Source organism: Pygoscelis adeliae, unplaced genomic scaffold, assembly GCF_000699105.1.
Source record: "Pygoscelis adeliae isolate BGI_AS28 unplaced genomic scaffold, ASM69910v1 Scaffold120, whole genome shotgun sequence".
Classification (NCBI taxonomy): domain Eukaryota; kingdom Metazoa; phylum Chordata; class Aves; order Sphenisciformes; family Spheniscidae; genus Pygoscelis; species Pygoscelis adeliae.
The window spans coordinates 3,637,646-3,653,045 of NW_008824032.1; the positions used below are offsets into that span (position 1 = coordinate 3,637,646).

General features: G+C 39.1%; 1 protein-coding gene across 1 annotated transcript in view; it reads left to right on the forward strand.

The window, feature by feature from the left end:
• Positions 1–15,400, forward strand: part of GSK3B (glycogen synthase kinase 3 beta) — a 99,798-nt gene that overhangs the window by 47,701 nt on the left and 36,697 nt on the right. The window contains exons 4-7 of the mRNA XM_009330348.1: positions 400–510; positions 3,474–3,604; positions 5,338–5,444; positions 14,075–14,172. Coding sequence (XP_009328623.1) covers positions 400–510; positions 3,474–3,604; positions 5,338–5,444; positions 14,075–14,172 — 447 coding nt within the window. The remainder of the gene's footprint in view (positions 1–399; positions 511–3,473; positions 3,605–5,337; positions 5,445–14,074; positions 14,173–15,400) is intronic.

Here is a 15,400-nt window from a genome sequence, read left to right on the forward strand (position 1 = left end):
ATTTCTTGGGTTTTGGTGGGGAAGGGACTAATGGATTAATAGACTGCTTTAAATAATGATGCAGGTGTCACCTTGAAATATCTCCTAATGAAAATATTGAATGGGCAGAACAATTATATCCTTGTCTGCATTTATAATCAGAAAATGCCTTATGTTGGAGACCATATTAATTAATGTTACCTTAAACATAAGTTTGACTGAAGTATTAGCGTACAAGTGCAAAGCCTAAAGGAAAAACAGTTTGGCGGCAGCTCAGACTCCCACTAAAGACATGTACTTAAAATGTCCACAGCTTTCTCATCCTGTTGGCTTCTCTGAATGCTTTAATTGTACTTCATGCTTCAAATCTATTGCTGATTCTTTTTTTTTTTTTTCTTCTTCTTCTCTATTCTCTTTCAGAAAGATGAGGTGTACCTCAACTTGGTGCTGGACTATGTTCCTGAAACAGTATACAGAGTTGCCAGACATTATAGTCGGGCCAAACAGACACTCCCAATGATTTACGTCAAGGTAGGTAACTGATAGATGTGGTTAGATGAAGAAGGATATTATAGGAATAGACTCTGTGGATACCTCTTTTCTGACATAACTAGTTTTCTGAAATTTTTAGGAGCACATAAATTGCAAGGCAAGAAAAAAGATTAAAATGATTATTTGTTACAGTGAACAAAGAATAGAGATCAAGAGGCTTAAAGCAAGCACTCCCAATTTCTCACTTTACAAAAATCTTGGAATGGGTGGGGGAGACTGAGTGTGGGGGGAGTGTTTTGGTTTTTAAGCAGCTTAGAGGCTGACATCAGCCAGATTAGCAGCTTCAGTTTCTTGAGGTGATGAAGACACAATAGTACAAATGTCAGGACCTGAAAGAGGATGTCCGGAAGAATAGTGTTCTCTTATCTCTTATCTTCCTCCTTTCCTGACGTATGAGTAAGAGTTCATGTGCTTCTGTTGTGGGCATGAAAGGCCTATTTTTGTGCTCTTCCCTGCACTTGGAGCTCAGTGGCTCTTGTCTTGAAGAGCTACATGGAGTAAGATGTTTGTATGCATATTATAGCCTCAAAACCTCACTTAAGTTGTCTGTATCTTTTGACATCTTTTACAAAGTGGTTAAAATGAATAATTTTTTTTTTTTTTTTTTTTCGTGTCAAACATGGGACCCGTCTGGGTCTTCATAGTTCCGTTTCGTGTATTATGACCACAATCCACACGCTAGTGAATGATCATGTTTTCACATGGCATTAACTTGTTAACATGCCATCCAGGTAACATTAAATGGAAATTAGCAACGAATATTCCTGATTCATATTGATTTCTTCAGATTCCTCTTTAAAAATGTAATGCTTTAACATGAGGATGGGCTTAAGAAAAAAAATTCAATTTCATTGAAAGAAGAAATTACAAATAGTAATTATTCCAATAACAAAGTGTTGTGCCATAACTGTATATGCATAAATTGTATATGGCATGTCTCCGCAATAGCCAGTACTGGTGCCTGTTTTTAAGAAAGCACAGAATCTTGTCATCCAGTAAAAAGAATTTCTACTGCAAGGTCACTCCATTTAGTCTGTTGGTAGAACAGCGTGTCTTCAGGTTATATGCCCCCCAAAATTTGTTAGCTTAGCTTCTGAAAAATTGTTTGTATAGCTTTTGTCAGTACTCTTGCCCTAATTATTCTTCATTATGGGGACTTGGGAAAAAATTGTCCTTACTTATCTTTTGAGAGAAAATTCTGCTTCAACTCTTTCATCTTGCTGGATACTTCGGACTTCCCATTCCACGTAGCCTGGAAGGCTGTTCTTACTTTTCTGGCAAGGCAAGCCTTTCTCATAATCCTGTATTTAAAAGGATCGTATTACCTTGATGTCATTAAAGCTTTTGCAATTTTCCAGACATCTTGGCTACACAAAGGTCAGATCATGCTGTGTGTTCACTTCTGATTGATACCTAGGCAGGCAAAGAGCTGCTCTTCCCTGGGTAACAAAGAAACTGTTAAAGAACTGCAAGGAAGCTTTTCTAGTAATCTTTTTGTTAATTTTTATTTGTAACCTCTAACGTGCTGTAAGAAATTCCTGGAAATTCTGAGTTTGCTGAGTGGAGATGAAAGGCATACTTTCTAAATCCCGCATGTGTTGACTTGACTTCTCAAATTAGAGCAATCTTTTGGATTATTTTGCAGTACACTTGCACAATACATACTTCACGCGTCTAGAACAAGCAATTCAGAAGACACGTTTGTTTGCTTTTTTTAGTGCGGAGTTGTAGTTTTGAGAAACAAATATGAAAGCTAAAGACTTAGAGCCAAAATTCAGGCAATTCTCTTCCTGCTCCTACCTTCCCCACCAAACAAAAAGAAAAAAGGGAGAGAGAAAGAATGAAAGACAAAGATAGTGGTGAAAGTGAGGCAAACATGACTTGATAGCAATATCTAGCAATTGCACCTGGTTTTACAGACCATTAAAGGTGAACTGTGGAGAATGAGCTTAGAAAAGAAAGCGTGGAGTTGCAACTCCAGTACAATGTCCTGCCTGTAGCTTGATTTATTTATTTATTTATAGTGGAACCTTGGGGGAGACACAACAAAGATAACAAATAACCTGGCAGCCTGTTGTCAACCTTGAAACAGGGCTTCCCATGCCTTTATGACTGTATATGCTATACGGTCCTAATTGTGTCCAGCAGCTCTTTGTTGTCCATAGCCAGAAAGTGTGTAGCTCCAGCAGCTGGACATCCTCCCCTTGCCCTGTAATCTTGCCCTGTGAAGCTCTTGGCTTCATAATGTTTCCCCTGGCTGTATTTCTCCTTGCTAAGGGGCTGGTTAGCCTCGGATAGGGGGCAGAGCAAACCCTCCCTCAGCATACTTGTTTGCTATGCCTTGCATAAAATTATCCTGAACAGTTGTTTTTATCTGCCCTCTCTTTTTGCCCAGAGATTTGAAATTAAAATAAGTCTGTCCCCTCACCAAGAGAAACTGAGAGATTCACTCAAGTGACAGGCTGAAACACTACCATAGTCCTTGGACAACATTTAATATGTTGTTAACTTCATTAAATAAAGGGTTTTCTTTGTTGTGTTTTTGGTTGTTGGTTTTTTTCCTTACATAACCTGGAATTCTTAATTTCTATGAAGAGGCTGATTTATAAAGCAAACTGAAACACCTTTTATTTTGTGTTGGTTTTTTTTTATGACTACTGTTATCTATAAATGTTGGAAAGATGGCACAAATATTTTTTTGGAATTGTGCTCATTTTTGGGAAGGACAAATGAACAAACTTGAACTGCATGTGTGGGTGTGTAGCAAAGGGCGGTGGGGAAGGTATGCAAATACCTTGCCCATCTTCATAGCTCTAATATGCATTCGGTAGGGTCTTTTTTGAGTGATTTTGTTTTTCTTCTAATAAGAGTTTGTGCTAAATTAATTGTTTACCCTGTTTTGACTGGGAAAGCATGCCTCATGCAATGTTTCTGTGTTCCAGTTGTACATGTATCAGCTGTTCCGGAGTTTAGCCTATATCCATTCCTTTGGGATCTGCCACCGGGATATAAAACCACAGAACCTCTTGCTGGACCCTGACACAGCTGTTCTAAAACTCTGCGACTTTGGAAGGTAAGTGCACCTGTGGCCCGAAGCCTGGTGAGAAGAGCTTCTTTCAAAGTGAACCTGGGTGCAATTTTGCAGAGAAACCCTCTGTGTTCCTCTGGAGGTCTTTATTTGTAGTTTTGAAACTACAAATCAATATGAAGGGAATTAAAATTCAAGGCTGTTATTTGTGCAGATAGTCAAAAAATAAAATAAATATGCTGTTGCATAGGGAAAAATACAACCAAATATTAGGGTGAAATGTGTTTGAGGAAGAGAGGACGGGCACAGTGGTATAGTAACCTGAAAGGGCTAATGTTACACTTTATTAGTCTACTTCTATGTACACCAAGTTATTTAATATTTCAAATACTGTAGAGGCTCAAGATCAGAAGCAACACTTCTAGTTGAAGCTCTTAGATAGTGGACGTCCATGTCCTAGGTTCCAATGGCACGTTTATTTCCAGTATCCATTCAAGTGAATGGCCTTTAGAGTCCAGCCCTCATCTTAGAACTGATACAGAAATTGTGGGAATCCACACTGAGACAGGAGACAGATTTCTCTCCGGGAAAGTTCAGTCTTTAGATTGTGCTATAACTTTGCAGACTAAAATAGTTAGGGCATATGTGCGAGGGGTCACTGAAGCTGCTGCTGCTAAATTCGCTTGCCCGTAGTGGGTGGGAATGTCAGATGGTGGTTATTCAAGCAGTGCATCGTCATGCCTGGTGGCTCGGGAATCTCCTCCCCAGCTCTGCCTCACCGGTGTTGGAGCAGAATAGGAATCGCACTGAAACTCAAAAGTAACAGTGCATAAAAAGGTGGTAATTCCTCTGTGTTAACAGTGGGAATTTGTTAACTGTAGTTTCTATATAGAAAACATAAACCTGAGACTTTTTAAAACAGGCTAAATGGGTGGTGGGAGTCCTTCTTCCCTGAAGGCTGAGAGGAGTGTCTGGAAGGCTGGACATTGGATTTGGCTGGCTTGCCACTCAGCTGGGTTTGGTGCTACTTAGTTTAATGTCATATTTCTAAAAGGGCAGTTTTGTTTTCCAGCTCCTTTCCATCTAACACTTGGTGTTAATTAAAAAAAGTATTTGTTCATAGAATCATGTTCCAAAAGTAATGTGCTCTCGTGTTCCTTTATTTTCTTAGATGCTTCCAAAGGTAGTGGTTACTGTAGGTTAGATCCTTTGTGGCTGATCTCTTCCAGTATAAATGAAGCCTTCATGTTAATCATGGACCATTAACATGTGACTACACTGGCAAAATTTTTTTCCCCCTTTTTCTCCTCATACCCCTTTTGCCTCATACCACGCTCCCTTAAACAGCAAAGAGCCAGAATATTCTGATGGAAGTTTAAAAAACAAACAAACAAAAAACCCAAAAAGTATCCAGAGCTTTGGAACCTTAAAACATAACTACATTTGACTGAATCGTATTCTGTCCGCTTTTTCTTTGTAAACAAACCTTTGTACCTGGCAAAAGACAACTGCCAGCCAAAAAATCTGACCCTATTTATCGCCTAGATTGTAGTCAGAATTTCCTTTGCTGTGTCCAGTACAAGGTAGCTGCTTGATGGATTGGACTGATTTCACGGTAAATCATGGAGTCTGTGGCTTACATCAGCTTAGAAGAACATGGTACTTCAGCATTTAGGATTTGGGGGTGGGTGAAAACTGCTAAAGCTTAGTGTTGGTCTGCACTGCAATATTGTATAACTATTCATTACTGAAAGATTATTATTTTGTTTCCTTTTCAGTGCAAAACAGCTGGTTCGTGGAGAACCTAATGTCTCATACATCTGCTCTCGGTACTACAGGGCACCAGAGTTGATCTTTGGAGCCACCGATTATACCTCCAGTATAGGTATGCATGTGTATTTGTTGAAATCTATACTGGCTGCATGTGTTTTTATTCTGTAGTTAAGTGTAAAGGTTTCCAGAGATCTCTGATGTGATGCTGAGACACAGAATTATATTGTAAATGGTCAAGTACCACTTCTAAATGAAATACACAGATTTTGTAGATGGCTGCTGTGATTTCTATGCCTTTTGAGATTTTGGTGTCCATTGCATTAGGAAAGGGGCTTTTTTAATGTATGGGGGGAAATCTGGTTTCAAACAAAACATTTTTCAGCTCTCCAGGAAATTTTGCTATTTAGTTTAAAAGTAGGTATGAGATCTCAAGCCGAAAAAGCATTTGATGACTTAAAATAACTGTAAAGAAGGATTGTAGAAATATCAACTACTGCATCTGATATGCTGTGATTTAGACATGAATAATTCTGTCACTTATTTACTTGGCTTTTAGTGAAGTGTTTTTAGTGGGAGAGAATATGTGGTCTGATGATTGGCTTTAAACTCTCTAGACAGTTTTAATATATTGCATACAGTAGTCTTTCTAGTCAACTCACTCTGTTAACTTTTGCTGCCCTTTAGTCATTAATTTGGAACACGAAGAAGACTTCTTTCTAATACCTGGCACGTAGCTGTGTCATGGAAATGTTAGGGAAGCTGGAGGTTTTGGCAGAGGACAGGGAATAGCCAGGTTTTCATACAGTGGAATCATAAAAATGCATGGCAAAATGAAAAATCGTAAACATGAACAGCAATGTGTTGGCTGGTTATGGGTAACTTCTTCAGTTTTTTAGTCAAGATATTCCCTGGGCTCTTTCTGAAGGCTGGTGCTAAAGAGACGAGATTTGGCTTTCAGGTTCCCCACTATTGTGCTAAGCTTTAACTTGCTTATGGACTTGAGTCGCTTAGGCAAGGTTTAATATGTTCAAAAGGATTTGGAGATCATGATCAAGTCTTGGCAGAATATGTTTATAACCCATTAAAGTGTGTTTAAAGTTAGTATGTTCTAACTAGTATTGAACTCATTGGCTCATTTCAACTCTGAAGTTTTTTGAAAATAGACGTGCTCCTGAAGGCTTACCTGCTCTTGCTAATTTTTTTTCCATTAGTTATTCTTCAGTATGTATTACAGCAACACTCGCGCATCTCCCCTGCTATAAAAAAAAGGCAGAACCAGAAGTAGTTTGGGGAAAGTAATGGCACAATAAAGATAAAAAGGCAGAACTTATTTAACGATTGGCCACTGCCAAAAGTGGCAGCCCTAGCCCTGCTCTTTCTTGCCCCTGGATACCCTGGCTCTCATGGTTTACTGTTTAATATGCCGGTTTGGCTTCAATTGACAAGAGACTTCTATTTTGCTTAGGTTAACTTTCTGCTACATTAGTGAGTTGGATCAACATTGCTGTGTAGTCTGATAAGCAGCAGAGCCCAGGTAAAAGCAAAGTGGCGGGAGCTCATGAGCGAGAGGAAGGTAGCTGATCCTTGTTGACATCTTTTTGCCAGCTGAGAGCTAATAGATTGGCTCAGCTGCGTTATCAGAGTGCACTGAGACAACTTGTTTCAGAGGATAACTGCATAAACCAAATATTTTAGGTGTCACCAGAAGAGACTGCTTTGTAGATAAGTCTGTGAAATGTCTCTTGCTCCAACTGTATAATGACTTTAATCTTGCACTTTTTTGCAGAACCTTTTTAAAGTTGCTCTTTCCTTTTTTGTTTTCTTATCTGCTGGTCTTTAAAATAGTTCTAATAAATGAATCATTCTAAAATGAGGACTCCATTTTCCACTTGCCAAAAACATCATTAATTTAAATTGTTGTGGTTCATACTTTCTCATGCCCCCCAAAAACTCCTGTCTCCCCAAGCCCCTCCTCTGGACAAATCAATCTAAATGAAACTTGCACAGAATAGCTTGAAAATGAAGTTCAGCAAATACTCCTTTCTTCCTACCCTTTTCTCCCTCCACTTCCTTAGCAACAAAATCTTTGCGTTTGGGAGCTGGGAAGTAATAAAATGCTTTTACAAACTTACTTTGCAGTTTCCCAATGTTCTGCAGTATGTTAGAAATTCTAGGGGTTTAGTTTTGTGATGATGCTGCTTCCAGTGGTGGTAAATACCATGAAATTCCTTAGTTCTTGCTAGATAGGCAGCAGCACCGCTTAGTAAGAACTCTTCCCTATTTCACATAGGATTACTCATCCAAACTCAACCAGCAGCATTTGTATACCAACCAACAGGCACAGATAGATTTCTTAAAAGAGAGGGAGAGGAAAGAACATTTAATTATCAGTAATTTATCCATAACTCAAACTATAGGAAAACATGAGATGCATCAGTATTGTAATACTGCATTTTAAACCTTTTTTTTAATGTGGACATGCTTCAGTTTTCTAGTTCTTGTTTTCTTTTGAATTATTAGCACAACAGTCTTTTCCTGCTGTAGTCTTTTTCTCTGTATAAGAATTCACATGGGGGTGGGAGGAGTAACAAAAACTGAGCTTAAATGTGATGTAGGGATCTTCACTCTTCTGTTTAAATATGCTATGTTAAAACTACATTAAAAATAAAATGAGAGAAGAATATGAAGCCAAAAAGTGTTCTAAGTAGAACTCTTTCATATGTTATCTGCGAGGCATCCAGCTGTTTCCCTGAGGTTTTTTTGTTTGCTAACGTTACTGCAAGGCTTATGATTATAACATGCTGCAATACAGTAATTATTGGGAGTATTTCTGAGCAGGAAGTGCTTTTTAAACCTAGGCAGTGACACTGTGGTGGCCCAAGACTGACAGTACAGCCAGCCTGCATCATGACCATTTCAGTAGTTAGTCATCTTGTTTAGCACTGTAACCAGGAGTTGCATTAGGCTGTCTGGCTTCGTGTAGGTTGTCTTTTAACACATGAATTTGTCCTTGGGTTGTTAACTTGCTCTTCAGTGTAGCAGAAACTAAAGTTGGTTCCAGGATGTGTGTTTTCATCCTGGATGTCACAACAGAACTGTAAACTGGCTTTTAGCTTCTAGGATCTTGATTATTTCATCAAAGTGCATGACTTAAATTCTAACCCAAAAGGTCCCTTTAAAAATAACTCACAGCCAGGGGTAGTGTTTTGTAAAGTACTGCGTTAGTGCTGTATCTAAATATACATGACGGTAAGAGTAGCATCAAAACACATTTACTGCAGTTAATGCCTCTGTGTGTGTCAGCCAGCAGACCTGGGCTGTATCACTGGCTTCTCTTGGGGTGTCCAAAAATAAGTATCTCAAAGTTAATCATTCGCTTTCCTAGCGAGCGCTGAGACAGAGGGAGAGAGTATTTCACCTCAGCAGGCTGGAGCAGGAGCTCCTCTGGAGGTGTGTGTAGTTGGACTGTCTCAGAGTTTCCTGGGGAAGACCCATCACGAGGTGTGTCTCAAACCTGTTGCCAAACAGTGAAAAGTATTTGCCTCTGTATCTCGGATGGCAACTTCCAATGCTGAAAATTAAGCACAGCCATTAATTTACTGAAATATTCTATCACCTGTCATTGTAGTTTCATCTCTTCGTTGCAGAAAAATAGATACACCTGTGTTTAGCTTTTGTTCTAAGTACTGGAACAAGCATGGCTTTCCAAGCATTTCAGGTTTCAGCCTTATTCTGTCTCCATGATCTGTGGTGGCTTGATGTGCAAAACTTGCACTGACATAGCATGCGTGCCCGTAATCCAGAATTTTGCTCTTGTTCTGACATCCCAAAAAGTGTTCCAAACAAGCAGCAATGAAAAGCACTTTGTGCTCTGGCATTTGGCAACTAGAAGCTGCTGATTTTACGACTTCCTAGGGCTTCTTTTCTGACTCCTAGTTTCTTCCCTGCTAGTTTGTTTCCAGAGCAGCAACTTTGAGTCACCTCCAAGATGGAAGAAGTCCATCATGATCAAGGGATAGTGGGGCAAAGATGAATAGATATGGGGGAAAAAACATAGAAAGGTAAATGTGCCCCATAAAGTGTCAGATAAAGGAAAGTTCTTAATTTGTACTAAATGGATGAGAACAGGCTCAAATTTTTTTCTTCATGTCCTCCAAATAACAAGTTAGAGGAGCTGGAGTGTAATACGATGAGTGGTGCTTATGCCGTGAAGAACAGGGCTGGCTTCTCAGCTTGGAAGGGCAGAGTTTGAGATCACAAAAATGAAATTCGTGGACAGGATATTCTGCCACAGACAGCTGGAAATAGCCATTGCCCACTTGTACAATTAAAGCTAGGGAGTGTACTTTGCAGGTTGTTCTGCTGGGTGCCTCTTCCTGAACTAAAGAGAAATTTTCCTTTTTTTACCTTCTCTAATGCTGGAATGGCATTCAAAAGCGAGGGAATTATACAGATGATCTTATTAGACAAGTTAATGTCCACCTAACAACCGTGAAGATCAATAAAGTAATAGAAACTTAAATTAATGTAAGAAAAGTTTTGTAGTATAAGAGGCTATATGAATTTTTGTGTGCTTAAATTAGTGCAGGTAGTTCATGTCATAATGGTATTTGTCTAAGTGTCCTTCAGTCTACAAAAGATACGTCATTAGCTACTATTATAATGTGTGAAAGCTATCTGAAATAAGCTGCTTTGAAGGTTGCTTTTGGCTGGCAGTTGCATTTACTGTCCATATTGTTTAGACTACATTTCACCAAAGATATGGAGAAAGTAGCCTTGCCTACTTTCTTCTACTTAAAATTAATAGCTTTCAGTGTTTTCTCCTAAAATTTCACATTGTCCCAACTAGTTTGGCATACAGATTTGTTGACTTGACTCTTGTTTTCTGTTAAGGTTCTCTCCTATCTTGTTTATTAACTAGTTTAAAGCATGTGAATCATAGTCATATTTCACCTTAAGTAAATTGCACATATTAAAAAAAATAGTTCAGAAAATGCTCCTCCCATGGGAGCTGGTAGTTACACCGCAAACTTACTCTGAAAGTTTATTAACCTATAATAGTTAGCTGTGACTGTGCTGAGGCAGAAAAGGATCTCGGAAGGAGCTATCAAAAATTAGTATTAACTACCTTATCACTTCTCTTAAGTAACATGTCTTTAAATATAGAATTTAGTACATTGTTTACTTCAGGCTTGAGAAAAATGTTACCATCCAAATTTGGAAGATAAATTTTAAAATGCCAGATTTGAGGGGAGGGGGGGGGGGGGGCGGGCAAACTATCCTGGAGCCAAATTTTAGTCCTGTTAAAGTTGATAGCATAAATTCCATCGAGCTTCAGCAGAGCTGAAATTTCCCAGTTTCTTCCTTATCGTACATTATTCACCAGAGTTTTATAAACACCTATGTAAATTGTGTTTTGTTGCTGTCCCTGCTTGGAGCTGCTGAAGTTAGCCTCCACTCTCTGGCTTTCGTTGAGGATGCTTCAAGGGTTTGTTCACTTCCTTGCCCAGGGAACATTGCCCGAGTCCTAATTTGGAAGTCAGTGAAATTGCACTCCTAGAAAAAAATTGGGGATTTTGGAACACCTGTAGCTTATTTCAGTGCCTGTTTAAAGCATTAGCAAGTAAAATCAAGAAAAACTAAACAGACTTTTAACAAGGCATTAAATCACCCGATTTGGAAGATTTTGCTGCACAAGGAGCAACTACATAGGTTTCTGATGGATTTGTTGTATGTTGGATGGATTAAACCCATCATGAATACAGCAGGTATTCCTCAGACTTGCCCAGCTGTTTCCTCATGACCTACATCCTTTCTTTTTCTCCTCTCCCCCCCTGCGATGCCCTCAGCTTTCTCATGTACCCTCTGCCGTTTCTGCTGGGCCTTCTTGCTTCAGCAAGGATCTGCACATCCTTCGACTTGTTTGCAGCTGCAGTTTAGCGGGGTGGGGGCAAGCCCGGCGCGTCCCGCAGGGACTGAGCACTCCTCTCCTCAGCAGTGTCACTGATGCATACTCTCCCCACTGTTTTTACAAAACTTCTGCAATGGATTCGAGACTTCTGCCTTTCAGACAGCACAAAGCCAACTTCATGGAGCAGCCAGACCAGAAGGTTATTTAAAACAGTTTTAAAAAGCCAGTCTAATTCGAAAAAAATCACACTAGTGTGGCTTCAAGATTTTAAAAGGAAGTGAGTTGTGAATGCTGACTTACTCTCACGTCAGCTTTGGGTTTGTGAATGTTCTGTCAAATACTTTTCCTTCCCATATATTGTTTCTCTTTCAGTGCAAAATAAGGATTGAAGCTGTAAATGATTATAGCTTTGGGGTACCACTTGTTTTGTATACTCAGTGTAAAGGACTCGGCTTTTTCAAAACCCTTTGAGGTGCCTTTAAATAGACTTTTAAGTTACAGTACTCTGACTGCTTAGTACATTTAATCTGTTTCTTCAGTATTTCTGAAGAAATCTGTGCTATCTGTTGAACTGTTGTGTGATTTCCTATAAACCCAGTATGCATGGGATGACATAAAAAGTGATTCTTTGCATCATCTTTTTGTGGTATGTGTTGATCTAACAGCAGGAGCTATCAGAGAGATGTTGTTTAGCAGTTGGATGCAATTAAATGTTCTTTACATGATGCCGCTTTTATTTTTTGTCAAAAAGAGATCTTAGCACCTTGGTGGCCATATCAGCTTTTATTAAATATGACTAAAAGATCAAAATGCGTAATGTGGTTTATTTGCTTGTTGGAATTCAAGACTCAAACTTCAGATTTTTTCTGGTTGCTGTTTGTATTGTAAGTAGTTACTTTTTAGGGTAAACCCTAATGCGTTGTTTGTACTAAGGCATTATGTAAAAATGCATCCATTTGACTTAGACGTGAATGATTTTGAAAGCTGCAGTAATGAGCAGTGCTTTTTGTCTACCATATGTTACAACTGAACCATGTTTTTCTTGAGAGGAGGGGAAAGTATTTTTGCATAGCCCCTCTCTTTCATTTAGAAATGGGGGAAGGAAAAGTCTGTTCTAACTTGCAGATTATTTTGTTATCAATCTTGAATTCCTGAAAGGATTTTTTAAATTATTTTTTGCATCATTCTCTAGTGGTTGTGACAAAGTGATAATAGACTGTTTAGAGGATGTCAGAGATGTTTTCCTTACACAGACCTTTAGCCATAACTGATGCTGCTGTGTGTATCCTGCTTCCCAATGGCATAGTCTAAATACACAAGGGGAATAAGGATCTCTGTTGTAGCATGGGTTATCTCAGGTTGGAACAGGCCCCAGGAGGTAAATTCTCTGGGTGGTGCTGCTGTTATTTCGCGGGGAAGGATAGCTTGTAAAAGTAGGCAAGGAATTCAAAGAAAGATGGGTGGAGTAGCGCCGGTTTTGTTCTTTTCCCTTTTGGGGAATTACAGTATTGTAGGCTTTACAAATCTTCAGTTACTGATCGCTTGTTTGACGTTAGATTTTAGTGTAAGGTTTCAGATATACATGGAACAAATGATTACTTTCTAGAAAACCTTACAGTCGATCTATTTTTTTGGAGAAATGGTTATCTCTGCATCTAGGTGCAATACTTTCAGTGTGTTGAGCAGCTTAAACTTCAGTATTTGGTGCAGTTATAGCAAATTCTCACAAACATCTGCGATGCAGTGTTTACTGCATTTGCTTCGTTAGCTTTTTCGTTTGAATTAACTATGTTTCAAAAATAAAATGCTATATTCTGTAGTACACTTAAATACATTCTTAAGTTGCTGTTGTAGTATTGAATTGTCTTATTTATATATAAGAAGATATACCTGTAATAGATTATGAAAATTTTCTTCATGTAGAGGAGTAGCTGCTAGTGACTACTTGTGGCTTTTGGTATATGTATGAAAATTAGTTGATGGCTTCTTTGATGGGTGCTGTTGACCTGACCTGTGACTTGCAGTTCTGTTGTCCAGCCAAGGTTGCAAATGGAATTGGGATAAAGATTAGGTCTTGATGTGACTGAGTTAGAGAGGCTGTCTCCAAGATCCTTAATCATCATGTACTGCAGGCTGCAAGTAATACTTGCACTACTGGTTCATCTGCTACTGTATATATGCTTTCAATATCTGGATGAAAAATTGAGTCTATTCAACATTCAGAAACAGTGAAAACATCAGCCATTGTGGTAGATGATACCTATGCATAGTTCACGATCAATGTGATTTAAAAACAACACAGGGTTTTGGGAAATTATTAATTTTCAGATGGCAAATGTTCTCAGGTCTTTTTCCTACTTGTGTAAGTTTTAATGTCAATATTATATTATATGGGCTTAACATTAGGAAAAGGTTCTTCACTGAGAGGGTGGTTGGTCACTGGAACAGGCTGCCCAGGGCAGTGGTCACGGCACCAAGTCTGTCGGAGTTCAAGGAGTGTCTGGACAACACTTAGTCATATGGTTTAATTTTAGGTAGTCCTGTGAGGAGCAGGGAGTTGGACTGATGATCCTTATGGATCCCTTCCAACTCAAGATAATCTGTGATACTGTGATTTTTCCAGTTCTCATTGTCTCATGGTTTGACTTCTAAGACTGCCTGCCAACCATTGCTTTATGCCAGGTATCTGTGTTTTCTTTAGCTCTGTTATATACAGAATTAGACATGGCAAAGAAGAAAGTAAGTAGCTTAAAACTGATGTTTTTATATAAATGGCCTAATATGTACCTTTTACTGATACCTTTCCCTGTCCTCCACTTTCCCCTCTTTAGATGTGTGGTCAGCGGGCTGTGTACTGGCTGAACTGTTACTAGGACAACCAATCTTTCCAGGTGACAGTGGTGTGGATCAGTTGGTGGAAATAATCAAGGTATGGAATTTTAAGTATTTTTTTGACTGCATTATTCCTTGGGAGTCAGCATGAAAACGTGCATTGTTATAACCTTGTCAACAGACATATTCTGTCACCATTTTACAGGGTGTTGCATGTAAACCGTGTTTGAAAACACCGTGCTTTTTTGAGAACTTTATGATCCCTATGCCCCTCTTGCAGTCGTGCATAATGATATATCAACTTTTAATTATATAGATAGGGTTTTTTCCCCTCTTAAAGGATTGCACTTTCAGTGTGCTTGGAAATAGTGCTTACGTATTGAGCCAATATTTATTAGTGTGTGATTCTGATTCTTTAAGAATCTGGTGCTTTTTCCTTTGTTGCATGCAATTAGTACTTGGCTTTGAAAACAGTGTTATTAAATTTCCTTGTGCCAGATTCTTCACGTATGTAGCCTCCTTCTCTTCTTACTTCCTTCCAGCTCTTTGAGGTGAAAGGTGAGAAAGGGCGCTCCTTTTTGGAGATGGAGAATCAGGAAATGTAAGGCAAAGATACCTTCCACCTTAAAAGTCTTGTTTTTCAAGTGAAAAAGACCTGATGTTTCAGAATACCTAACATTTATATATCACTTATGTTCAAACACATCTTGATTGATTTCATTTGGTAAATTGTGAATATTCTGTGATTCTCAGATTAGAGGCATGGAAGAATAATTCATAGCTTGAAAGATTGGTGTCTGATTTCCCAGCACCCTAGTCTCCCTCGCCTCCTTCAACTTCTGCAATGAAGGAAGCAAGATTTCTAGAGAGAGCAATATATTCTTCCTCTGAATCTATACCATGCACTTAATAAGATGGGAGTATTACAGAGGATAAGATGTGTGCACACGCTGTTTGGCTTTATTGATTTCATCACCATGAGGGGACTGTATTAAGAGAATTTCCTCCTTGGTTTTGCCACTTAACTTCTACCTTGATACATGTATATTTGTGTGGCATGCATGTGAAAACCCCCTCAAAACCAAAATGTGTGGGTGGAAGAGTAGAACTTCCTACTTGCGTCTGTATTATTCACTAGAAGAGCTGCTGGTGTCTTTGTCCCTGACCTAACAGAGTGTATGACACCGACCAACACCAAGTTGTCACTCTCCTGCATGGAGGACATAGGCTGGTGAGGCTCAGTGTTTCTGCAGCCTGCTTTATGGTCTCAACGGGGTGTGCTCTGACCTTTCTAGGGTCCTGCCATGTCTCCTCCAGCCTTTGAC